At 39.6% G+C, this 26711-nt stretch overlaps 1 protein-coding gene and 1 non-coding gene across 7 annotated transcripts in view; one reads left to right on the top strand and one right to left on the bottom strand.

Annotated features, from left to right (window-relative positions):
* The window catches only part of vash2 (vasohibin 2), a 28790-nt gene extending 5389 nt beyond the window's left edge, over positions 1–23401 (top strand). For 4 of the 6 annotated variants that reach the window (XM_026142576.1, XM_026142578.1, XM_026142579.1 and 1 more), the window contains exons 3-9: positions 6836–6924; positions 7127–7183; positions 7423–7563; positions 12823–13060; positions 13148–13291; positions 17810–17928; positions 23074–23401. In XM_026142576.1, coding sequence (XP_025998361.1) covers positions 6836–6924; positions 7127–7183; positions 7423–7563; positions 12823–13060; positions 13148–13291; positions 17810–17928; positions 23074–23143 — 858 coding nt within the window. In that variant the 3' untranslated portion in view covers positions 23144–23401. The remainder of the gene's footprint in view (positions 1–6835; positions 6925–7126; positions 7184–7422; positions 7564–12822; positions 13061–13147; positions 13292–17809; positions 17929–23073) is intronic. The other 2 variants (XM_026142580.1, XM_026142581.1) reach the window with 1 other exon arrangement.
* Positions 9258–9330, bottom strand: trnat-ugu (transfer RNA threonine (anticodon UGU)). Its single transcript has one exon. It is a non-coding gene; the product is annotated as a tRNA-Thr (tRNA).
* Positions 23402–26711: the final 3310 nt, after the last annotated feature.

Genomic DNA, 26711 nt, shown 5'->3' with positions numbered 1-26711 from the left:
TTAATTAACTTATTAATTAGCATATTATCGTCATATAGTGTAATCTGAATTTGGTAGTCTCTGTTAATGTGACATTTCTAACAGCTGCTGTTTATAAAATGTAAATTTATAATTTATATAAATTTACATTTTATAAACCATTTGTCGTATGACAGTAAGACAAATGGTGAGAGGAACATCATTAGCCACGATATAACTTTGTAAAGATAGTGCAACATGTGGTAGCTTGACATGCTTTTTAAAATATAGGTCAGTATTACAGTCTATGACCAGAATCCTTGTCACCATTCTCTGTGTCCTAACACCATACCACAGCACCCAAATAATCCCTCTAATACAATCTGGGTGGTGGATAATCTCTGAATACCAACTGGACTGCCTGAAGGGTTTTTGATGGGGAAACAAAACAAACGAGAACTCTACAGAGCAAAGATCTGTTTTACAACCAAAGCTTGAAAGAAATGATTTGATTCAGGATATAGTGTCTCCAAAAGTTGCAAGCCTTGTAAACTACACCATAATTACAGCCAGTGCTCACTTTGCAATTTTTCCTGAGGGTTTTAAATTTTCACTAATTTTATCTGAAACATTTCGGTAAGCCCTAAAAGCACAGCGTGACAGGTTGAAGCATGAGTCTGTTTTCATGTCCTGCTGTGTGTTCTGTTGTGCTACATCTGAGGCTTGGTTACTGGTCAGTGGAACATGAGCTAAATCTAACTGTACAGATGCTGTCAGTCGAGGGGAAGGATACATTTGTTTTTCATTTCCTTTGCACTCTCTTTCCCCGAAGCACCCAATATCCATGGACCTGGTTTTCTGGGCTAAATCTGGTCGGGTAGCCGTGGCCTCTAAAAAGTCCCAGTCTTTACATGTACACTTGGCTGAACGATGGCAATTAATCTTCTCAGGCTATTACAACAGATTGAATACAGCTTATTTGCAACCATTCACTAAATCACACTAACCAATTTACTTCTGATTAGAGTCTAAAATCAGGTGAAATTTGGTTCCTAAGAGACAACCAGCCATTGTTTCAAAAGTGCAGACATGTTGATTTTTATTTGGATTTCGATTCTTCTGGTTCCTGCTCACTATTTTAAATCACAAGACTTTGACTGCCTTTCTCCTAGCTTTAATTTGTGCTTTATGGACTGGATTTTGGTCCTTACTCTTATACACTTGACTGACTTTAATAAATACTGCACTATAGATTTTAATCTGTTTAGAGAGATGGGTTAATCTTTACTTTACTGATCCCACAAGGGAAATTGTTGTGTTACAGCAGCAGGATAAAGAATAAAATACAATCTACAATAAACAACATTAAGTAAAAGTCCTCCAGGTACATAGTGAGGGTCTTATACTGCCAGAAAAACAACTTATGTATGCAACAGATTTTTAAAAAAGAAAAGAAAAATTGGGTTAAGTTAAAGAAGAGTAAAAGGTACGATTAAGAGAGTAGATAGTAGAGCAAAGTGCATTAATAAATAATATGTGCACTATAAATCTAAGAAACAGCTGTAGAAAGATAGAATACAGAAAGCTGAGTTAAGGTGTTGCTCCACAGACAGATATCAGGTTGTTTTTAACCTTTGTCACTGCGAACATATGTTTAGCATCATCATCATGGCTTGCTTACTTAAGTTTCCAAAAAAACGTGATGAAGCTCAAGCAAGACTTATGGACCAAGGATGAGCTTATCTTGGACTTTTCATCTGTTGCACCACCCAACCTAAAAACCTTACAGCTCTGCAGTCTTCCTCTTACGTAGGCCAATCCCCTTCCACTCTCAATGATACCGCTCATCTGGTCTGTTTACATCACCAGTGGAGGAGAGCCAGTTGTTTTGGCGAGATGCAAGAGCTCCTGGGTATAGCCAACGTTGTCCGGGCTAAAACCAAACTCAAAATCACATGTCTACTTCATGCAGCTCAGAGCCTCAAGCAGGAAGTCTGCAGGGGTTATATCTTCTGATGCCTGGAGATTTTGTAGCAGTGGTGAAAAGAAAGGGACAGGGGACAGTTTTTGACAGGACAGTAGAGTAAATGGGAAGTCAGAGAGAGAAAACAGGGCAATGAAATGCAAAACCATGGCCCCTGCAGTGACCTGCTCAACCCAATGTAAAATATTAAAAAGCCATAGTGTAATGGCTTTTTTGCTTTACTTTTCTACATCTGGCAAAGTGTTGGTCATCACGTTTTTCAGTTTTTTTTTCAGGGAGGAATTCTTTTAAGGGTAAATGTTTCTCTTCAATGACAATAGGATTTATTTATTTTGGTTGGCCTTAACAGATCACAGTACAACTATAACCTTTTAGCATTGCCCCAGCAGAATGACCTGAGTGACATAACAAGTGACATAACAACAAGAAAGCAGGAAAAAAATCTGCAGCTGACAGATTCCCAAAATGATATTATTTTTGTGGGATAGTTTAGCGAATATGACCTGTTATATATATTAGGGCTGCCACAAACGATTATTTTGATAGTCGACTAGTCACCAATTATTTTTGCGATTAGTCGACTAATCAGATCATGCATCCATTGAGCGTAAAACCTACAGCTTATTGCACCAGCATGCATCTGCTCTTATATAACTATCATTAGCTTACAGCTTTTAAGTGTTTTAGGTATGTGCTAACTAAAAATAAAGACAAGATGATTGTTTAATTTTTAATGAAATTTACAGATTGTTTCGGTGAAGTTTAATAAACTCAGCCGTCTGCTTCTTGCTATCTAAAATATAACGGGACCCCGGAGTATATTCTCGAGCATCTCACACTTCTGATAGTCAGTTGTCTGCTTGACGTTTATTCAGCTGTGTAAAAACTATAACTTGAATCGCAGCCAAACTGATTTACTCAGGAACAAATAAAATACCGAAAAAAGCCAAACAATAACATTTTAAGTTATCTTAGTGACTTGTATATCATGTTTAACCTGAGTAGCGAAAGACAGCGGTGGGTTTGAAAATGATGTGCCGGGAGTCCGGTGTTCTCACGGGCTCTAGTGAGCCTTGAACCTGGGCTAGGTATCGAGCTGGTGGGTAACAGACGTCTCCGAAAACGTCAGAGCGCTTTTGAAAATATGAGATGTCTTCTTCTTCTTCAGGGTTTAACGGTTGGCATCCTTGTACATGCAGTGCTGCCATCTTCTGTTTCAGTCCGTTATTACACTCTTAAATCCTACTACTTATTCCTGCGTCTTTTGGGATATTACAAAGCTTCAAACGACGCGTCAACTATTAAATTGGTCGTCGACGATTTTGATAGTCGACGTAATCGTGACTAGTCGACTAATCGTGGCAGCCCTAATATATATCAGGGTCCAGAGTAAAACAGTGCTGCTGAATTACAGACATCCCTATGTGTGTAATTCAAGTAGAAATGTTTTGGCTCGGACGTTGATACATATGGACGCCTGCCAACAAGGATTACTGCAGACAGATGTGCTCTGAGGCAAAGAATTACAGACAGCAGCAGTAATCTTCAAGAAGGTTCAAGGTTCTTTATTCATCACATGCATAGTTATACAGGTATAACACACAGTGAAATGTAGCCTGACTTGTGCAAAAGGGAGGGGGGGGAGAACATTATATATAATATATACATTCGGTGACTGTGTGTGTGCATCAGATTTGAATCACAGATAGCAAAGTTGCTTTTATTTTAAAATTTAATTAATATGACCATAAACTGAAACTGTGTGTGTGCGTGCGTGCGTGCGTGCGTGCGTGCGTGCGTGCGTGTGTGTGTGTGTGTGTGTGTGTGTGTGTGTGCTTATCATAGTCTTGCAGCAGATACAAGCCACAGTTAAGTACTGCTGTCTGCAGTGAACTAGTGGAAGCCTTCAGGGAATGCTGTCATTACTTTTCATACAAATGAAAAAAGGAAGTCTTATGCTGAGGATTAATCATTGGTGTCTCAGCTGTCTTTTTTGCACACACGCTCAGAGAAAAAGGCATTCCTTGGGATGTCCCGCTCTAAAGATAACTTGACAACAGGAAATTTGATCGGTCTCTCTCCCTCTTTCTGTCCTGCTTATTTGTTTTGAATATTTCATCACACAGAGCAAAAGTGCTTTAAAGGTTGTAGAGGACACAGCTATCTGTAGTATCTGTCACCTTAGTATTACCCAGCATACATTAAAGACAAAAACACTCATCTGTTTATTTATACTCCCAAAAAGCTTGGATAGATAAGGCATGGAATTGTAAATAAATTTACATGTCTTGCTCAGCTTTAATAATTTGTTAACAACAGCTGAGCCTGTTCTTAAAACTAGTTATAAAATTAATTTGACTCTTGGCAATTATTCTGCAGTTCTCTTACTATTTTCCACCTCCTTTTCTTTCTTATACTGCCTTTTACTGCTCATCCCCCATTTCCATCAAACAATTTAAAATTCAAAAACCAGGACAGTCATACTGTCTCCTCTGTGTCCCAGTCGCTTTGTATTTTGTCTGTGCTGCTGGATGGGATATGTTAGTCCTTGAGACCCAGCAGAGGGGAGACGGATACAGATGATGTTTAGACCTGGTGGATGTAAAGCTGGCTCTGGACTGTAGAGGTGGAGAAAAAACATGTTGGTGAAGATACAGAAGGAGGACAAAATGACATATGAGAAGAGGGAGAAAAACGAGGGGCGTTACAGAAAGGGGGGAAAAAAGATGATAGATACGAATATAATGGGAAAGAAAGGGCAAAAGAAGAGTAGAGTAGAGATGACTATAAAAACATAACAAAAGGATGGTTGGAGAAGAAAGAGGAAAAGGGACAAGATTACAGAGGAGGGAGGAAAACAGGAAAGGAACCAGTGACAGATTAATTATCAGTGTTAACTGTGGCTCTGAACTGATGCTCTCCAAGCTGAACTCTTAATAGACAGGGGGAAGGCTACTGCATCCTGACACTGTGTTGCTGTCTACAGTATATTATAGTTAATAAGAGTGTGCTGCATATTGTACATATATGTCCAATGTGATTGCTTAACGCACGCTTCACAAGGACATTAAGCTGTGCAAGTCACCATCATCCTTTTACTGTAGCGGAAAGGAGAGAGGGGAGGATGATAACGGAGAGATCAGCACTCATCTCACTCCCTGACCCAGACGAAAGCCGCTTTAGTGTGTTTGTGCGCGCGCACGTGTTTGTGTGTGTGTCAGGTGCTGTAGCCACTCCATAACGCCTTAGTGAGGATTTCACTACATGAGAGATTATGTGGTAGTAAAACCTGCTATTTACTGGTTTGGGCCAGCTGGCAGACTGATTTATGGGCTGAATGACTTTTGACTTGCCTAATAACTGTACGAGTGGCCAGTTGGCTGATTATTTTATTTGCTCTGTGACTTACTGTCTGACAGGTTGCCTGGCTGGCTTGGCGTCTGCTTTAAAGTCGATTTGACTTTTTTGTCTCTATGGAAACACAAGTTAATTGGCAACCATTTAAGCTAGATTTAATAGATTTCAATTTCAATTGAGCCTTGTCAGATATTAGTTTAAACATATGTGTGTGTAGCCTGTATACTGTAGCAGTACTGTACTGAGTGGGATCAGGCTAACTGTCAAAATTGTCAAACCATCGTAGATTATGGACAAACCAAGGGACCTAGATGAAACGGTCAGATGTAGGATAGCATCAGCTCAGTTTCACTGAGGCTACACTGGCCCAAACATAAATACACTAAAGTGTGTATGTGAATTTTAACTGCATGTTCCACATAACATATCACATAAACCCTTGAACCAGTCCGAAGTTAATCACCTTTGATCATTTCAATTTAGTTGTGTCATATAGCTTAGCCTTCTACCAAGAAGCTGGCTGCACATAGAAATGAAATTAGCATTTCTATCATTTTAAGTTTGGGCTCAAAAAAAACATATAATGCTGCAATTTTATAAATATGTTTTGGGTTACAGTGTGACTCTGTTTGTTGTGACAGCATTAGTGATTAAATTAGAAATGTGTCTGTTTATCATACATGAACGAGGCCAACAACTGAAGCGTGTAGGTGAAATACCTCCTGTGGGACTGTAAAACAAACCTTTCTGACTTCCTTCTTTTTAAATCTTTCTTTATGGAAACGAAAGACAAGCGACCAAAAACACTGTAACATGCAGAGCTGTGTCACCATGTTGTTCTGTTGTCCTCCTTCTCACTTCCCTTTTTATGCTGTCAATAAAGAATGGAGCAAAACCCACAGGAAATGATAGGCCTTGTGCTATGGTTCACCCTTCCTGCACACAAACACGCGCAAACACACACACACACACACACACACACACACACACATATGTACATCACGCAGGCTGCCTGTGTATGAGGAAGCTTCAGTCTGTATTTCAGCCTGACTCACCCTCTCTTGGTGTGGTCGCGTCCGTTCATGTATCCACACTTGCAGCCGCTGTTTCCTCTTTGTAGTGGTTCTTGTTGAGGTGAAACAGCTGCCAAAGCAGCAGTGGGAGTTCATTTTCACCACATGTTGCTGTTCACCATGTGGGTATCTGTGGGCGTAGAGGTGGTGCAGAGAACATGACCCTAATATCTTGAGTTAGAGACTTGCTCATGTTGTGTGTCAGACATGCACTGCACTCGAGTATAAAGAGAGGTGAGTTTCTAATGAGGTGTTTGTTGTTTAAAAATAAAGAAGACTGGTTTAAGGAACAGCGGTGTGTGTCAGCTATATGAGATGCAATGAGTCACAGCACATTAGGAATGCAGGGTTTTTTTAAAGATGGCGGAAGGTGGTTTGGGGGCTCTGAGTGTTACCATATGTTGACTTACTGAAAATGATGTGGAAAAAATATCTCTAATGCTCTCTCTTTTTCTCTTTCCAGCATCCAATTCCCTCAATTCCAACTTTCAAGCCATCCATGTCTGTCCCAGACTGGCTGTTGGCCGTCCAAAACTTCATGAAGGCTCTGCAGTATCCTTTATCACAAGCACGACAGGGAGGACAGTATAAGCTTTTATCTGTCAGGTGAAGCTAGTCCTGCTTGTGCCTCACATCATTGGATGCTCTTATAGACTTTAAGTGATCAAAACACCATAATCACTTATGTCAATAGGAGTTGAGCCACAGGACTGAAGTGTTGTAAAGTCGCTGTTGTCCCTGACATTTCCATCAGATATAACCACACAGGAACTCAGTTCTTTGAAATCAAGAAGAGCCGTCCACTGTGTGGGTAAGTGAACTGCAGCTTTGGCAAGTACATGTAACTGTACACTGTGACTCAATCACAGTAATATAAACAGAACTGTCCTGTTATCACCCTTTTGTCATCATCTTTACTGATTGGATGAAAAGCTGGCTTGAATAGGAAGCAACAGCTAAGTTGCTTGAGTTACTTGATTATGACTTTGGGATGTAACATTACCACAGTGCCTAAATCATGTGTCTAATTCAATGCTGTCTCTGTGCAAGGTGTATTGCTTCCAACCCTTCCCTTTCCTTCCTCTTCCTCGTCTCATCATCTTCCTCCCCATTCAGATTAATGGAGACAGCAAGAGAGATGATCAGGGAGTCTTTACCAATCAAATGCCTCGAGGCCGTCATCTTGGGAATGTATCCTTTCCTGTATATATACACACACACACACACACACACACACACACACACACACACACACACACGCACACACTAAGCAGAGGGCCAAAAGGTCATTTTGTTATTTGTGGGTGAAATCAATAAGACATGCTGCTGTAATATCCTAATGCTCCCCACCATTGCCACTCTTTCCAGCGCTTGCCGTGTTGCTTGGCAACAAGCCCACTTCAAAGTTTAACCGACCCCCCCCCCCCCCCAATACTCACCAGCTTAGTATCATCCAGCAGAGCTTAAATTTGAAAGCAGCAGTGCTTTATTTTTGCAACTCCTTCTCTATTGCGATTTGAGAAAGTGTTTTTTCAATTCCTTGAAAACATGTTTGCTTATGGCAAAATTAGAATCTGAACTCGTTCTTCATCATTGTTCTAAAAGGAAATGTTTGTTTTGACTATTTACCACAAGTGATTTGCCAGTTGTTTTGTTGTTGTTGTTGTTTTTGATATGCTGAACTGTAATGCTTTTCCATGCACTAAACTCCAAATAAAGCCATGCAGAGGTGCTTAAAAACTGCAGTTACTCTAGTGGCTACTTGGTTCCAAAGGCCAGTTGACACCCAAATGGCTATCTTCACAGAAATACACTTGTACTGAGTATGTGTGTCATTTTGAAGAAAATGTTATAAAGTGATTTTATTTTTAAATGGTAAATTCACTAAGGCGCTGACCCCAACAGTGTAATTCAGCCTCATTCAGCTGTTAAACCATCCTTGATTTAGAGTTATTGTTTAAAATGACTGTTGTAGCAAATGTGCTGCTTCTGTTTTGTTTCATTGATTATGTTTATCAGACCAAAGTAACATGTCAAAAGTAACATTTTTCCATATTGAAAAAATATATTACCAGCTTTAACCATTAAACTGAAAGATACAAAGTATTATTTGATCTATCAGCAGATGTTGAACAGTGGCGGTTTGGATGGTCCTGTGTTTAAATCCAGTCTGGGGCCTTTCTGTATGGCCTTTCCAGTGTATACCCCACCTGTTGCCCCAACAGAGCTTGGATATGCTTCATCCCTTACCCTGAATTAGATAAGCAGAGCAAAAAGGGATGGATGATTTTTCAGAAGTTGAATTCTTTTTGAATTTCGGTCCACACTTTATAAAGCCTACCACATTGCATTGCAACATTCATTTGATTGATTGGATTTGCACACCTGTGAAATAATGGCTTAGTTTGCAAAACAAAATATATTAAAATTGTTTCAGTGCAACCAAATACTTTTCAAATACAAGCAGCAGGTCAGGAAACTAGGACTTTTGAGTGTCACCAGATGAGAGATTTCCCTCCCCGTCTGTGAACTGTTGGTCCAGTTTCGCATGTGCTAGTTTCATATTTGCTTTCCTCAAGGGCTGTAAGGGTGACAGCTGACAGTGACTTTAATTGAGACTGGCTTTAGGGAGAGAGTGAGCTGGGGGGGACGGTAGGAGCTCTGGGGGGCGGGGGGTCACCATAGGACAGGAGAATTTATAAGACAGTGGCAGTTTTAGTTTTTTTGTTTGTTTTGTTTTTCCATTTGCTGCATGCCCTTTAAAGAACCCCACAGTGACATTCAGAGCTATAAGAGACAGTAATTGTGTGGTTTCACCTTTGGTTGTGTTATGAGGTCAGGACTGATAAATATAATTTAAGCGGGGGGGGAAAAGAAAAGTTCTCAGGCCCCAGCGAGAATTGAACTCACGACCCCTGGTTTACAAGACCAGTGCTCTAACCACTGAGCTATGAGGCCTCACCTGTTGACTGCAGTGGTTTACGTGTAATTTGAATGTCAACCAAGGCCACACCAATTAATAGACACGCCTTCCTTGGATTCCAGCTATTGTTATGCTAATGCATAACCAACCTAACCAGTTGATTTTGAAATGTCTTAACGCAATGGATCATCAGTATTAAATAATGTCCTAAATAATATTATCACACATAAAATACAGTGACTTAAAAGACATAAAAATCTGTATGGATCATTGTGAAACAAGAATGACCCAGTGTCATTCACACACATTTACCTGCAACGTTAACCTACCTGGTAACTCAATCAAAACACTTCATTTGTGAGAAAGAGTCATGCTGTGAGAAGTAGTGGAAAGCCAAGATAGAAACGTAGGCAAGAAAAAGGGATGAGTAGCCACTGTTGTAGTCTGTAATGGTGGGGGCTGTCTGTCTGGGTTTAGTCTGCTTCTGGTTCTCTGTTCTTCCACGTTATCAGTGATCTGAAATCTCTCCAGGATACGCAGGGTTTATCTTGGGTCCAACCAGCTCTGTGTGTGTGCATGCATGTGTTTGCATGCGTGCATGTATACGCGTGTGTGTGTGTGTGTGTGTGTGTGTGTGTGTGTGTGTGTGTGTGTGTGTGTGTGTGTGTGTGTGACATGTCCCATTGTATTAGCCATCACTGACTGGTGCTTTGCAGAGTAAGGCTAGAGCACAAAGCAGCCTCCACTTGAATCCTAGTGTAAAACTTAGTTGTTTATAAATATCAAAATAATCCAGCAAAATCTGCCATTATACAATATATATATAAACAGCATGAAGCATGTAATATATATATATATATAAGGTTTTACTGTTTTAAAATAAGGAAAGACCACAAAGCTGGAAGTATCCTAGTATATCCTTGATTAAAGGAAAAAATATATGTAAAGGGAATTTTATGCTTCTAAAATATTATCTTTAATCTTTGCACTGACATAGAAACTTGAGGAAGGGAGGGTAGAGGATTGGAGAGGAAAAGGATGCAAAAGGTAAGAGGAACAGTGAGAGAGTTAACCAGAACATTGTTGCTGCAACGAATTTATATTTATTATTAAGCTTTTTCAGTTACCTCTGCTTTTCAGAAACAGAACAAGTATGGATTTCTGTTGCATTAGAGCATCCCTGTGGGGCAGAGAAACTAATCCACAGAGGTTTGTTTTAATTTTTGCTTTAGAATTGACAGATGGATGAGTAGTGTGAGGTAGTGATAGGTGCTCTTTTAGTCGCAGTCTCAGTCAGGGAGCTACTGCTAGCAGTGTCACATGTCCTCTGGCACAGGAAGTACGCCTGTCTAATGAAGCATTCATTAGCAAGAAACAGCAGGGTGTGTTGGTGTATGAAACACTCGCAGGAATCTGTCAGAGGAAGTTAAAGCTGATGCCAAACATAAACATTTGGCGTCCAGGCATTCTTGTCATTGGTGGATCATTCTTCATTTTTGCCAATGAAGAAAAGGAATCACAATAAAATATGACACTCATAAAAGCTTCTTACTAATGAACATGTTTAAATATTTTTTATGATATTTGTTATTAGAATAGGATAAGACAATCATCAACCCTGATTTAAATTATCTCTTGTCAGAACTATTGTGGTTTAGATTAATTTTGTGACAGTCGGTTATATCAGGATACCCAGGATCAGTTTTTGGGGGCTTCTTGAGCTTCATTGGTAATCAGTAAATACAAACAGTAAAAACAGTAAATATTTTCAAAGAATCAAAGATAGTGACTGTGCTGTGATTTGATATCTATTTACATGATTGCAAATTTAAAAAAAAAGACAACTAGAATGGGACGATAGAAAGAGCTGCCCTCTGACTGATCTAATCAACAGTGCAGAGAGAGAGCTCTGTTCTGTGCCAGGAAGGCACGATCTTGCTGCAAAGTAGTGAACTCCATAGGCTTTTGTTGCTGAAAGGATGTAAAAAGTTGCTAAAAGTAGCAAAGAAATTACCAGGTTTGTGTTGTTTTGATAAACTGATGTTTGCTGATCCTTTTTGTAAGTGAGAGGGATGTCAAGTGGACCAGTTAAGAAGGTGTATCAATATCTGAGTCTGTGGATCGAAAACAGTGTGCCTACCTAAAATAATATTTCAATATATGATCAATATGATACAAGCAAAAGCACATTCTTAACACATTTAACTCTATTTTGACTGTGCTATTAATTGATTAAGTTATTTTGTTAAGGGGAATAATGCAGGTGGTATGTTTGCGCACAAATAAAACCTATGTGTGACCGTCCAAGCATTCATCCCAAGGTTTAGTCACTTGGGCAGCACGCTGACTGTGGAAGTTCAGTGGTTTCTTTACTTGACTGTCCAGCCAACCCTGTTTAGATCCGTGTTCTACTTTAAAACCACAAACTCCCCCACACAGCCAGAGAGACACATTGAAATACATTGGTATGTGCATGTCATCAGTGGTCTGCTTTGTGAATATTTAATGAAAACACAGCAGTGCTGTGGCATCCAGGCTGGTGAAGTGACAGACATGTGTTCTAACCAATGGCAGACTTCCATCCATAGGCAGAATAGAGCAGATGGCTGGCTACTGGCCCACAAAGACATCTTCCAAGTTTCTCTGTTGCTGTATGGTAGAACAGATTGCTACAGTTGGATGCATGTAGCATGAAGATGTGCAGTACACAGGATGAGATCTGTCTAAATATAGATTCAATAATTTACTGAAAATCTGATCTTTTGGATGCATTTCCTTCTAATAACGAGTAGCTATAAATTTTTGTGATTGCAAAAACAGAACTAATATATAGAATTCAATTGGAAAATCAACCCTCAATCACTTGATTTGTCACCTCAGTAAAAACCTTCCTCATCAGTATTAATAGCCAGTCTTGAGTTTGACCTAATACAGCACGAAGCTTAGTTTCTAAGTTAAATAGGTGATAAAGAAGGGTGTGTTTTGGGGCATGGCCTAAAACAGGACTGACATGTCTTTATGGTATGAACATGCAGTCGAATCCTGCCTTCATTTGTGACGTCTTGGTGAGTCACTAAGATCAGCAGACATATGATCTGATGTGTGTGTTATCGTGTCCTCTGTACCAGACAGATCATATCTCTCTGCCCCTGTTTTCCTTGTTGAATAAATGTAAAAACATCAGTGAACCTGACAGATTCAGTAAGACCAATGGAGCTGCACAAACTCTCATGAGCACACAAACTGTGTTCAGAAGACATTATTTACCCAGTGACATTTTCATACTATAGGCCTTCTGAGAGTCAGACTGAATCTCATTTCAAACAACTCAAGCTGCTTTGCTTCCTCTGCTGTGACAAATTCAAACAAATACACTTTCACTCTCAGGTTTTTACTCAAAGGTAAATAATTTTTGAGCAGTTCCAGAGGTGCAATAAAAGCACAGCAGACATTTATTTTACCCCAATAATATTTTTACACCACAAAAAAACTTCCAGGTCTTTCCTTAATCCTGCGGTGTTGATCAGCTACCTGACCAATGGGCTGACGTCTCTCGAGCGTTTCCCCATCAGCTTTAAGACCCAGTTTTCGGGTCACTGCTTTCACCATGTTGTGCTGGGCGTCTATTGCAATGGCCGGTATGGGTCGCTAGGTATGAGCCGCCGCCAGGACCTGATGGACAAACCACTCACCCATCGGACTCTCGGAGAACTGGTGGCTGAATTTGAAAACTCCTACAAGAGATACCAGCACACACTAAAGAAGGTAAAGGAAGAAGATAAAGGGTGTGGGAAATAAATGCAGTCCAAGAGTTAATGAAGAACCTTTAAACACATTTTCTGTTTCTACCAGGTGAAGATTGGTTTGTACGTGCCTCACGACCCACATGTCTTCCAGCCAATTGAATGGAAGCATTTGGTGCTGAACCTGGCCTGTTTGGGAGCTCAGGAGATGAAAAAAGAGCTAGAGAAACATGGGCGGGACATGAGGATGAAGGTACATATTGTGTATTCACATACAGATATGCCCCAGGGTATTTTTCTCTGTACACTTAATTTGCTTTTGTGCCACAGCTCTGTTATGGGAATTTGCTGCCCTGGGCAGTACATGAAAAAGCAATCATCAATCGCAATATATATGTTATCGATTAAATCAGAAACGGCATGAAAAAGAAGAACTGGGGTGATGGTGGGTTGCACAGTGGCTTGCAGATTCATAGCAAATGCAGGTCGGGTAAAGCAGGAGGCAGAGCGATTCATCTACCAATTGCAGCATTGGTGGTTCTTTTCCCATCCCATGTGACTGTATGCCAATGTTAGGCAAGGTGCTTGTATGAATGTGTGTGTGACTGGGTGAACGAGGCTTGTAAGAAAGAACCTTTTAAAGAAGCTGACGTTTGGGTGTTTAGAAGTGTATCTAAAGTGGGCTGGCACTGTCGACGTTTCCGATTAAATTACCTTTATAGCTTGCTTGAAATAATGCTTTTCTCGACTGATGATTAAATGTTCCATCAGCATCACTTAAGGTTTGGTTTTTCCTGTTTTGTATATTACACTACATAGACACTAGATAGAGTCTCACAGCATTGCTCCATTTAAAATATTAATCAGGTCAGAAACACCTTTATTGGTTTGAAAAAAAAAAAAGAGAAAAAAGCAACTTTGTGAACATTCAGACATTTTTTTCTAACCGGCAGACTTAGATATATTATGTATACAATAATGCATAAATGGAAAAAGGGTTGTACACTAAGGGAGAAAGTAAGAACAGCCTGGAATGGAAGAGAGAACTGGCAGCCCACAGTCAGCAGCAGTGGAAAATACAGACCACAAACAAACCACAAAATAAATCAGCCAAGATGCTGAAAAACTGAATATTAGGAGGTGAAAATGGGGAAAGTGGGTAATTCCACACTGTGGGAAAGAGGTCTGTTTGACAAAATTCAGTGAAAATAGTTTCACTAGAAAAGATGAAAATGTCTCTCAAACTTAGATCAGCTGACAAAAATTACCTTTTTAAAATCACACACACACACACACACACACACACACACACACACACACACACACACACACACACACACACACACACACACACACACACACACACACACAGTTTCAGTTCATGGTCGTATTAATTAAATTTTAAAATAAAAGCAAATTTGCTATCTGTGATTCAACTCTGATTCAACTCTCAATTTTTTTGTATCCTTTGTTTGGACAGACATGGCCTTTTTTGTTTTTTAGAGAGAAAGAACCAGGGAAACACCTTTATTATATTTTTCCGTCGGACCAGAGATAGATGTCGTTTCCTTTGGGCTGAACAGGGAATATAAACTGTCAAGAGTTATTTAGGGCACGATGGGGAAGAAGGAATGTGTGAGTGCACGTGTGAGGAAGGGAGACGCAGAAGTGTTTTGCACAAGGTTAAATGTTTTATGAGGACCCGTAGGTTTTTATTTGTATTTATTATGAGTTTCTTTCTTTTTTGTGTATTCCTGCAGCATTTGCAGTTCCATGAAAGCAGTGTGTGAGTAGCTGTGTGATAGACGCTGATGTTAGACAGTGATACAGTATATAACATGTACTGTATGTCAGCAAGTTATGTAGGTCAGTAAGGTTGCAGCTGTCTCGCACGCACATAGAATCACAGGCAGGCACAGGTCAAGTGCATTGGGGTTTGTGAGACTTTGGTATAATCTGCTGTGCTCCAGAGGATGTGAAGTTATTATAGAGTGCGTTTGTGTCTGTGCCCATGTACAAAATAAAATAGCTGTAATACTGCATAAAAATGTCAATAGATACAAAATGGAATGATCCGCAAATCTCATAAACCTATATTTTATTCACAGTAGAGCATAGAAAACAAACCAAATGTTTAAACTGAGAAAATGCAGCATTTTAAGAAAGATTTTAGCTCTTTTTGAATTTAATGGCAGCAACATGTTTTAAATGTTGGAGTGGGACTATGTTTACCGCTGTGTAGCACCCTTTCATCTTTTAACAATAGTCTGTAAACATCTGGGAAGTGAGAGGAGCTTTTTTAGACGTTTGGAACATTCTCCCACTCTTGTATTAGTATTCTAGTAGCTCAGCAGTCCTGGATCATCTTTGTTGAATTTTTCATTTCATAATGCACCACATGTTTTCAGATGGTGAAAGGACTGGACTGCAGGCAGGGCATTTCACACACTATGACTCTTCTACTATGAAGCCATGCTTTTAAATACACACAGTATGCAGATTAACATTGTCTTGCTAAAATATGCAAGACCTAAAAATACCATGATCTGAACATTGCTGACAAATTGCGAATTCCATGAATGCTAATGCAGATGAGTTTTTTACTTTTTTAAAAAACTTTTTTTTATGGGTGCTGATAAAAAAAAGCTGGATGGTTTATCTACTCTTCTAGTCCAAAGGATGCAGGGTCCATGATTTCTGAAAAGAATTTAAAGTTTCAAGAGTTCCACTTGGCCTCAGCCCATTTTAAGCTTTGGCCCAGAAAAGACACAGATGTTTGACGATCATGATCATATATGGCTTCTTCTTTGGGTGATGGAGCTTTAACCTCTATTTGTGGTTGGCACAGTGAGCTGTGTTCACGTACAGTGATGTCTGAAAAGTCTTCCTGACTCCTTGCTAGGATTTCTATGACAGAATCCTTCCCTTTTTAATGAGGTGCTGCCTTTGAGCCCGAAGAGCTTAGACTTTGTCTCTCGTGTACAAAGATTTCTCCAGATTCTCTGAGACTTTTGATGATATTTGATGTACTATAGATGGTGAGATATTTAAAATCTGTACAGTTTTATATTGAAGAAGATTATTCTGAAATCACCCCATAATTTGTGTCAGTTTTTTTTGCAGAATGATAAAAGTCTGCCTCTCTAAGATGCTCTATTTCTACCCAATCATATAACTGACCTGTTGCCAATTAACCTTAATTAGTTGCGAAATGTTCCTCAAGCTGTTTGTTTTTAGTACTGCATATTTTTCTAGCCTTTTTGCGCTGCTGTACCAGCATTTTTGAGTTTTTTGTGTTGCCATCAAATTCAATATTGATGGCAACTATTTTTCTATATATTTTTCTTGCAGTTTCTCTGTCAAACATTTGATATGTTTCCTGTGTTTTATTTCTAGTACAATATATGATTTGAAGATCATTGCATTCTATTTCCATTTCCATTTTACACAGATTGTATTTCTGTCTTCATAAGAACCTTTGTTGTAGACAGAGCATGAACCCCAAGGTTACATAAAGAGCCGGACATGAGATAAATAGGAATTCTGTCCAAATGACAGTGAAAACGTGAAGCTGAAAAGCTGCTATATAATTAAGCACAGTCGTAGCAAATAGTCACTTTATTCGGGTGTTTTAATGGTACTCAGCAGTGTAGTAGATGTAATTTAGCTATTGGATCAGACATTTAAAAAGGGGGGAAAAAAGAAAAGGAATAAAATAGTTTTGCTTACAAAAAACAAAGAAATATGATCCATGTTTGTACCACAAACACATGACGAACACAACCAGCTGCAGGATATTAGCAACTTCCTTTACTGCATTCAGGAAAACTTGCCATCCGGAGTCATCCTTTTCTTTTTTCTCCTGCTGAGAGCTTAATGGTAGCTTCAAGTTGCTGCTTAATACACTAAGCATGCCTCATTTGTCGCTCTGAACTGTATTGTCTGCATGAGTCATCTGTCACAACAGTGAGAAAGATTAAAATAGAGAAAAACACATTATCACATACATTTGTCTGCTGTTCCATTCATCACGGTGACGCTTTCTTCCCTTCATGCTAACATAACCGCTGTACACTGAAATGTTAGAAGTTCAGGGATTCTTTGTAAATATGAAAGCAGGGTGTAAACAGCCATATGTTTTGCCAAACTCTTCTCACTCACTGGTTTTTTTTTAATGCCATCATTCTAAACTTTTCCAGTATTGTCTGCACTTTTATCACAGTTCATAATAATTAAAAGATTAACCTTGAAATAGGTGACAATGATTTTTGTCCACCTGGTGAAAAGGCAATATGACTTAAAGTGCAGCTTTTAAGTCTGAAGTTCTTTAACCTTTCTGTTGGATCAATGCTAACATTGTGTCCAAACACTGACTAGCCTCTGTCAGATACACAGCAGCATATATTTTATTCAAATATTCTTCATTTCTGAATGGGAAACATTAATGATTATTCACCGAGATGTTCTCCAGGGTTTCTTAGCGATCACCTTTACCTCATAATACACTCCGACTGGACCCGAGTGTCACTGGATATTCAACTTCCATCATCAATTATCTAAACTTTTTCTGATATTTGGTGGTAAAAGTGTACAGTTTTGTTATCAGAGCTTTTTTGGTGCATATTGCTGCTGGTGCGGCTTAAAATGGTTGGATGATAGTACACTGATAAGCTAGAAAAGAATGAAAACGTGCTGGTCTGCAGAGTGTTAATAAATTTTAAAACTTTAATAAACTACAATTAGTGATGTTGATTCTTCTGTTTTTTTAAAGATCCTAAAATCATCCAGTGCCCAGTCACCGATCAAAGAGCGAAGCCGAGGGAAGTCCTTATCGCCACGGCGTCGACAGAGCAGCCCCCAGCGACGCTCCATGCACCACAGAGACAAATCGTAAGTTCTTCCCATCGCTGAACAGTTTGTTGCTCAGGGCGCTCGTTGCCTCATATCCTCTTTCCCCGACAGTTTCCACTGGTTAAGCAGCTGATGACATCCTTAAAATACAGAAGGCTTCCACACTTAGAGCAGGGTTAATCAGCAGTGCTGGCAGCTGGTGTCTGTCAGCTTTTGTGTGGTACTTCCATCTTCCTCCCCCTTGTCTTCTTTCTCTAAAGGTCTGCTCTTCAGGTCAAGGAAAGTTTGGACTTTAATTAGTGTGTGCGCCTTTAAAGAATAAATTGTTCTGACATCTTAGTGGCAACAACTGTGTATCTGCTGGGTGGCACTGAGGACTTTATGTATGAGTGTGTGGGTCTGCTTATCTGCTTTTGTCACCGACAGCTCAGCATTATCATCAGACAGACACTCCTTGTTGTGTTCAGCTGACAGTGTTATCACTATGATATATGTGTGCGTGTGTGTGTCCATATCACCAGCACTCAGCAGAATATAAGGTCTCTAATGCTGCTTGTCAAACACAGGCTTAAAAACAAACTCCATATAAAGTCTGTAAAATCAGAGCGTCCTTGTTCGCCTCTATGCCAACATATTAAAGAATCCAAGATATTGTTTGAAGTATTTAAAGTTTAACACTGTAGCCTTCTGACACACACACGCGCACACACACACACGTATGACGATGCTGAGTGTGTTTGCATGTGCCGTCAGCTGTGTGGTGGGATGTAACACAATCTGACTCGGACGACAGCTGAAGCGTGGCCGTACTGCAGAGTCACCACAAACACACACAGACTCGGCACACGAATTGCTGACGTTGCTAGTGTTGCCATTTGGCTGACTCTCTGTTGACCTTTCATATATTAAGCTCTGCTGCGCTTAAGAGAGTAATTATTTGGGGATCTGCATGTGTATGTTGGTGGTTAGGGAAATGCACTTGGCTTTTCAATTAAATCACTGTCAGTCATCTAACATTAGATCATCATCTCCGCATCGTTTGAGATGATGATCCTAAAATTCTTGACGTAATTGAGCTATTAAACCACACATATTATCACACTGAGCTAAGCTTTCACAGGCTTTCAGCTGCATTCGTATGTTTTTGTTTAGTATATCCACTTTAATCTTTATTAGCTTTGAATGCAAGTTTATATGAAAATTAAAAAGGGCTGTGGCATACAGCTTCTACAAAAGTATTCAGAGCTGAAGATGCCAGGCTTTGTTGATGACTCTGGTTGTCCCTGAGATCACCAGCACAGCTGCTGAGTTTTTCTGTAAACCTCAGAAAATTAAATGTAAGAATCCAGTCTGGGTTTTGGTCCGAGTTTGCAGGTTCTCCCTGTTTCTGCGTGGCTTCCTCCTGCCATTTGAATATACGTGTTTATGGGGTTAGGTTAACTAAATTGGCCATAGGTGTGATTGAGAATTGGTTCAGTAGAAGAAAATGAGTGGCTGGATGGATGGAATCCCCCAACAGCTGACCAACTGACGTAAGACTTTTAGACTCCCTTTAGACTTCTCATGCCCACAGATCTTTTATACCTTGCAGTAGAAGTCTAGCTGACATGAGGTGCATGCCACCTTTTATTGTTGGTGACTCTGCTGTTGATTTGCATTTGGAACATTTTGCTATTCAAAGTCTTTCTCTTTTGTTGTGGTTTTACAACAGTTGACACAGACAAAAAGAGAGTTTCTCAAAAGATGATGAACAAGTCTAGTGAGCTAACTAACTCAAACCTCTGCAGTAACAAAGAGTCTTTCTATCAATGTATGTTTGTGCTTTTGAGGCACCCTTAATCCAAACACTAAAACTTTATCCTCTGCCTTATAACTGGGGCTTCAGTTGAACTGATACCATAAAGTGTAACTGCACAGCTATGTGCAGAATCAAGGAACATATCTTAATGGTCTGCAGTGAGCATGTTAGTTAGATAAAAGCAAGACTTTTTTTTTAATTAAATGAGTTGTGAAAGTGTGAAATGGTTTCCTCATTTGCATAAATCTATTTCTGTTACCTTCAGAGTTCATTTAGCCATGGTTTAATTTTCACTTTCTGTAAGCGCCGTAGTTTCATCAGCTCAGAGAAGCAGTTAAAATGTTTAGAACAGCACATCACCACTTTTAGCCACTTGAATGCGATACTTAAAAAGCTATTACTGTTATCAACGGAGCACTTACACCCTTAACAATATGTTGCCACCTTAGAGCGACGACTTCAGCAGAAATGGTGTAATAACCTGCTGCTGCTTCAAACAGCTGAGAGTGCGGACACAACAGCGCCGGCTCATTTTACAGCTCGAGCGAGACGTTTCAGGAGGCTGTTATCAGCACTGCCCGCTTTATACAAATGACTCAATTTTCAAAATGAATTTCTGTAATATTATTGTTACATAAGCGGCTCTCTACACAGGGATGTTCAAGATAGAAGGATAGAAAGCAAAGAGAAGGGATGAAGGAAAAAAGAATAATTATGTGTTAGAGGGCAAAAGAGATGGAAAAAGATGGCGAGAAGGGGGAGAAGAAACTGAGTAAGTGGAAAAAGGGGAGGGTTAGGAGGGTGAGAGAGGAGAGTGAATGAGAAAAGAGGTGAAGGTCTGGCAAAAGATGAGAAGGAATAAAAAGCCTGTCAGCTCTCCAGACTGGTTGTAACAAGGAACACTTCTCTGTGATGTGTCAGAGAGCTTGAAAGCTTCCTTCTGAGCAGAAATAATAAAGATGGGAGGCGAGGGAGGACAATGTGACATTAGAGGAGAGGGCAGGGAGAAAAGGAGAGACGGAAAGCACTGAAGGAGGATTAAATCGAACACTTTTGGGCTTTTAGAAATAAGAAGGCCTTTTTGATTTTCTGCTGTCTTCACACTTGTTTCTTTCCTTCTGAGTTGCGCTGAAGAAGGTTGGATTAAAGTCACTGTTTGTTTTATTTATTATTATTATTATTATTGTGGTGAATTTGCCTGTTTTTAAGCTTGCATTCTGACAGTGATATATTTGTGTTCCTCTTAGAGATGGCACGATACCACTTTTTTATTTCCGATACCGATATCATAAATTTGTATATCTGCCGATACCGATATGAATCCGATATAGTGTTTTTTAATCAATAAAACTTATTTTTTAATATCTTGCTGCTTTTTGTATAAGTTCATACTCAAGTTAAAAAACAAAACACTAAAGCTATTCTTTTATACCTGTATGCAAAAAATACACTGCACCCAAAATATCTCATAGTTCAGCAATACTGATCAATCTAATAAAGTTAAACTTACTCCATCCTTCCTATTCTGGTATTTAAAAGAGTAAGCAACCTAACTAATAGGGTTCTAAAACTCCCAGTAAAAAAATAGGGAACCCACCCCCCACCTCATGATGCTTAATCGACGTAATCAACTTTAATTTGATGCAGTGTGGGGAAAAAAATGCACAGAAATCAATTAATTTTGAAAAATAATTAAATAGATTCAACATCTTTCTTCAACAGAATTGCAGACTGCACAGATGGTACCTTCCCAAAGGAAAAAGTACTATAGTTTACTAGGGTATATTAGACTTAACAGTTACTACCAGTATATACAGTAATGGACTTCTATACATTTTACATCAGATTAAAACTTTGGGTGTAAGATTCGGATAATTATTTATTAAAAGCTAGACCTTTTAAATGAGAATAAGAAAGAAAAGTATGTCTTTATGCCCCCTTTTCCCTGTTAATGCCCTATCGGCCCCCCTGGCTAAACTTTGCTAGATCCGCCCCTGCACAGTTACCAGCGTCAGCTACGTAGAAAAAGATCCTGGTGTACAAAGTAATATTAAATAAATTCTAAGAACAGCTTATCAAGCTTAAACGTGCTGCTGTTGTTCAGCCGCTGGTTTCCTCTTTCTGGTGCAAAGTGGGCCAAAAACAAAGAAGAGAGACGGACTCACGACAGAAAAGCCGATCAGCTGATCATTGATCAGTTTCATGATTGAAGTAGCAGCAGGAGAGGGAGGGAGAGAGAAGAGGCCGTTGCTCCATATATTGGTTGTTAAGCTTAACGCTGGAATGCTTTACAAACATTCAGAGATGAACTTACACACTTGCTTTCCTTCTCTCTGGGATAAATTCCTCGGAGATGAAATGCGGGATTGCTAGCAAGGCTACAAATACACACAGCTGCTCTATCACATGACGCACACTGCTCCGACATGCTAGGTTATGAGCCGAGTTATGCTGTGTCACAAGTTTTGTGAGGTGCTTTTTTGATATTTAATGGATCGGATTACATTTTTTATTTCTCTCCGATATCCGATCCAGTAATTTACGTCAGTATCGGACCGATACGTAATATCAGATCGGTCCATCTCTAGTTCCTCTTGTTTTATTAGAAGCCTTTTCTCTTTCTTTGTACAGTGAACTAGGGAACAACTAGACTGCGTATAATGTTATGTTACACATTTGTTTGTGATTACAATATCAGGGTCTTTATGTGCTGTCAGCACCTGCAGTTCCAAAATTCACTTTAAGTTATACAGCGCCAAATCACAACAACACTGTTTGCATATTTAGAATCGCTTTAGTCACTCGCCTCCAGGTTGACAAAAATTTTATTCAGGATCCGAATCGACTTCCTGCCATCTCTGGTTACTACTGTTGGTTACCTCCCATGTGGACGACCCTTTAGTGTCCACCTGCCAATCAAAGCATCTGTGCCCCTGATTTTAAGCAACTAAAACATGATTTTTATTTGTGTCAGGCAGTCTTGTATTTCTAGCCACTTTTTGATTTTTTTGGTCAGTTTCTAAGCAAAACACTCAAAATTCAGGTGATTTCAATTTATATCTGTTGGTTTTGATGGTCCTTGTAAAAATGAGCTCACTGCATTTAACCACGAAACAACCAACTGAACTCTTAATATACAGTGATTATTGTGTTATTTTTGAGTGAGATGAGAAAAAAGTTGCAGATTAATCAACAGTAAGAAAATAATGAGCGACTGCAGCCATGCTGGGGAGAGTTTTGGGAGATAGTTTGGAGACTTGCTCTCGTTTAGCTCTGCTGCACAACATTAAGGAGCTTGTCAGAATGAAAGAGCTTCTCCAGTTTCTTCTGCCACTGTGCTCTTAGTATGCAGTGCATGTTCAGCAACTTTATGTCCTATCTTTCAGGCTGGCCTCAGTGGAGAGGAAACCTCCAGAACTCAGCATGCTCAATGACGGCTACCAGATCCGCATCTGATCCCCTCCTTCACCTATGAGACTCCCTCAGCTTCTCCATATCCGTCCAGGCTCCTCAGCCACCCTGATCCAAGAGTCTCTACCCAACCCAGCAAGAGAGTCACCAAAACCCGAGCCACATTTTTTACACAGACGAGGTGGATGGTGTTATTTAAAACAAGAGAATGGCTTAAATGGAAGACCGTGATAATGGTTGGCCTGGTCCTGATATTTCATACAGTGTTTGCTCATTTCTGTAGCAATAAATCCCTTAAAATAGTCTCATCATCATCATTCACAGGCCAAGAGGGTGGCTTTTATCATTCTGTTGGTATTTTAAACCAGTATTCTTTTTTTGGTTGAAATAGTCACCCTCTCTTAGAGACAAGCACTCGAGCAAAATCAGCTCAAATTTATTGTTAGGTTATCATATGTATTCACCAGGAGGTGGAATGGGAAGTTGTCAATATAAATAACTGAAAGTATTCGTCAGTGGTTAAAATGACATCGTCGTGCTGGAACAAAGAGATGTTCGGGTGTCGTTGCATCAAACACAACTGGTGAAATATTCTCAGAACACCAGGGGAATTATGTTTTATCACAGGTGGAAGTAATGATGACTGTTTTGTTTGTTTGTTTGGGCAAAGCCACCATGAAGACGACTGAAATTACCACCTGTGTTAACAAGCACAAGAGATTAAAGCTTCATTTTTACATTTTTTTAAGAATGACAAAACAAATCTGATGGGAAGCTCTGGTCTGCCACTCGACTTTTATATTGTGGTTCGCTGTAAATGATCCAAGTCATAACTTACTCCTCAACCAGCAGCAGTTTTAGGAAGATGATTACGTAAACTCCTGTGTGCCAGCTGTATTGATTACAGTGGAAGTGCGATAAAGTATGCGGGGAAATCAAAGATGCAGAATCAATAGAGAGGATAAAAGAAGAAGAGGATGAGGTAAAGCAGTGTGAGAAACGAGGGAGTGATTCAGAGAGACGATTCACTGCAGAAGACGGAGTGATCATTAGAGCACTGCGGCAATGTTCATGTTTCATCTGCTCCTCTTCCTCAGGCGTCTGTTGAAACGTAACCATAACTCATGGCAAAACTTCATGGAAGAAGATCGAAAGACTCCAGGAACAGGCTAGACCCAGTTAATAGTCACTTTTTTTTAATATGAAGACAGAAGGACACATTTTCTGTCAAGATAAATAGGCAGACTTAGCATTTACGTCCACATCTATATTTATTAAAGAGACTCATTTTCCATCATATTCACTTTGCAGCAAAGAGCAAACAAAAGCTCTGCTGTTGGATGGAAATCAGACAAATTTAAAAAAATAAATAAATAAAACAGTTGTGGGTATAATTTCTCACACAGCTCATGTCTGAGCCATAAAGGCAGGCAGGCGGGCGGGGGGGGGGGGGACGGCAAAAGCTGGCCAAGATCTTGGGAAACATTGATCATAATCTTTGGTTTGTAGTGTGGGGGAGAAAATCAATATGTAAATTTTGTTTTTCTCATCCTTTCATTTACCAGTGACCGACTGGATTTCCCGTTTCCTGGTAAAATAGGAAAAATCTACACTGAAAAAAGCAGAGCTCAAATGAAAATGGTAAGCTTTGACATACAAACAAGAACCTGCAAGCCAAACGTTAAATACACGGTGTTCTGTTCTCACACAATGCACCAAAAAGAAGAAAAATCTTGATCCAAAAGTCAGGAATCATTATTTCTAAATCTGGCTTGGAGAAAACCTGTAGAGTTCAGCTGTGGCTACTCTGCATGTTCACACAGTAAACCAACATAGTGCTGGCCAGTTGACTGCTGTTCCACCAACAGCTGGAACATAAAATGATTCAGCTGGTCCAAGATCAGCTGTAGCCAGTTTCTCTACTAAGGCAAACAAGGAGCGATGTTGCTGACTGAATGAATCTCAGCAACAAAAGCCTCATTCAAGACGGCCAGAGAGGATGTAACAGTCTGTGCAAGCTGTCGGCAGATATCAGAGACGGGGCCAGAGAGCCCTTCAAGGTGTTTTGGTACAAAATGAGAAAAATAGTTCTGAAATCTCCAGGTTTTAATCTAAATTAGATTGGCTTTTTTTTCTTAATAGCATGAAAAAATATATATTTTACAGCCAATATAAAGCTGTTTTAAAAAAATGATCAGATATTACCTAAAGGACGATATTCGATGTTCTTTAGCTTCCCACTTGTGTGCCGTCCAGTGTGACACACACTCTAACCAAATCATTTATTTGTGAGAACCGTGCAAAATGAGTGCAAATCTTTTTGTGGTTTTTTTTTTTTGTCTAAGTACAGGAGACAATAAGGGCAAAACACGCAAGTTCTCAGAGCAGCCCGAAGAAGTTTGTTTTTGCCCCCTGAAGCCAAGTGACCTATAAGAGTCCATTCAGTACTGTATGCAGTTTCATGCTTGATCTATTGTAAAGGTGGTCCAAAAATTCCAGTCAAGCTTAAATCCGATGGTTTTTTTGGATTCTCCTGTTGAGGCCTTCAGTGAATAGCTAAGCTAAGCTCAAAAGCTTGAAATTAATGAAGCTTGAAATCACACATTACATGCGTTCAGCATTTATCCATCTGAATACAAATGCTTGAAATGATGGCTGAATATCTCATATCTGCATATCCGGATTTTCTTTCAAACTGTACGCAAACGTTTAATCAAAGCAGATTTTAAGCATACATGCCTTTATGTGATCTGTGATCTACATCGTGTCTGTTACATCCGCAGAATGTACCGCATGGTTTTAAGTCTTTTGGGTGACAACTGCAGAAGTCAGTTTTAATTCAAAACAAGATATTTCTAAGTACATCCACAGTCCTCCATCACTGCCCACAGACCAGCTCATTCAGAGAAATTTACATGAATTTGGTGGCTTAGGATAAATATTCAGAATTGTATGGTGGAATAATTTGATGATTCAACATTTGACTTCTATAGTTTTCACCTGAACCTTTAACTCAGATTTGTGTTTCCCAAAACACCCAAAGTTTAAAGCTCATCTTTGTTCACTTACACCAGGGCGCTGAGTAAAGATCCCTGTGGAACGCTGTTTTTAAACCTTGTGCTTCGGTTTTAAAAAAGGAAAGTTAGACATTGTTAAAGAGGCGAGGAGTGGTTCCTGTTTTGTTTGACAGTTAGTGGCAGTAGGTTGCTGATGAATTTAACATAATTAAGGAAAGTCCAGAAAGTCTAGAAAAATCAGAGGTAGCTAAATCTGCTTTTTCAGCACAGTGTCTATCCATATAGTGCCACACACGAATTAAAGCTGATTTGGTAGGGAGAATTTACAGTGCAATAGGTCACACCAGCTGCCCTGGAAGAGGTTCAGATGGGAAGAAGGAGATGACCCAACAAGGAAGATTGTCCAGACTTTGATCATGCAATGTTTTACTACTATTAGCAGAGTTGTAGAACGTGATATGCATATGAAGGAATCAAACACATTTGTTGTCCCTTAAGGAAAGACTGTGGTGAGGAACCCTTAATTTGGCATTATTCACTGGGTGCCTTTAACAGCGTGTGAACCTGGTCTTAGTTGAACTGTGTGTCTAACAGAG

The sequence above is a fragment of the Astatotilapia calliptera genome, chromosome 15, assembly GCF_900246225.1.
Source record: "Astatotilapia calliptera chromosome 15, fAstCal1.2, whole genome shotgun sequence".
Lineage (NCBI taxonomy): Eukaryota > Metazoa > Chordata > Actinopteri > Cichliformes > Cichlidae > Astatotilapia > Astatotilapia calliptera.
Note: the sequence above shows the minus strand (reverse complement) of the source record. Positions and strands in the feature narration are given on the sequence as shown.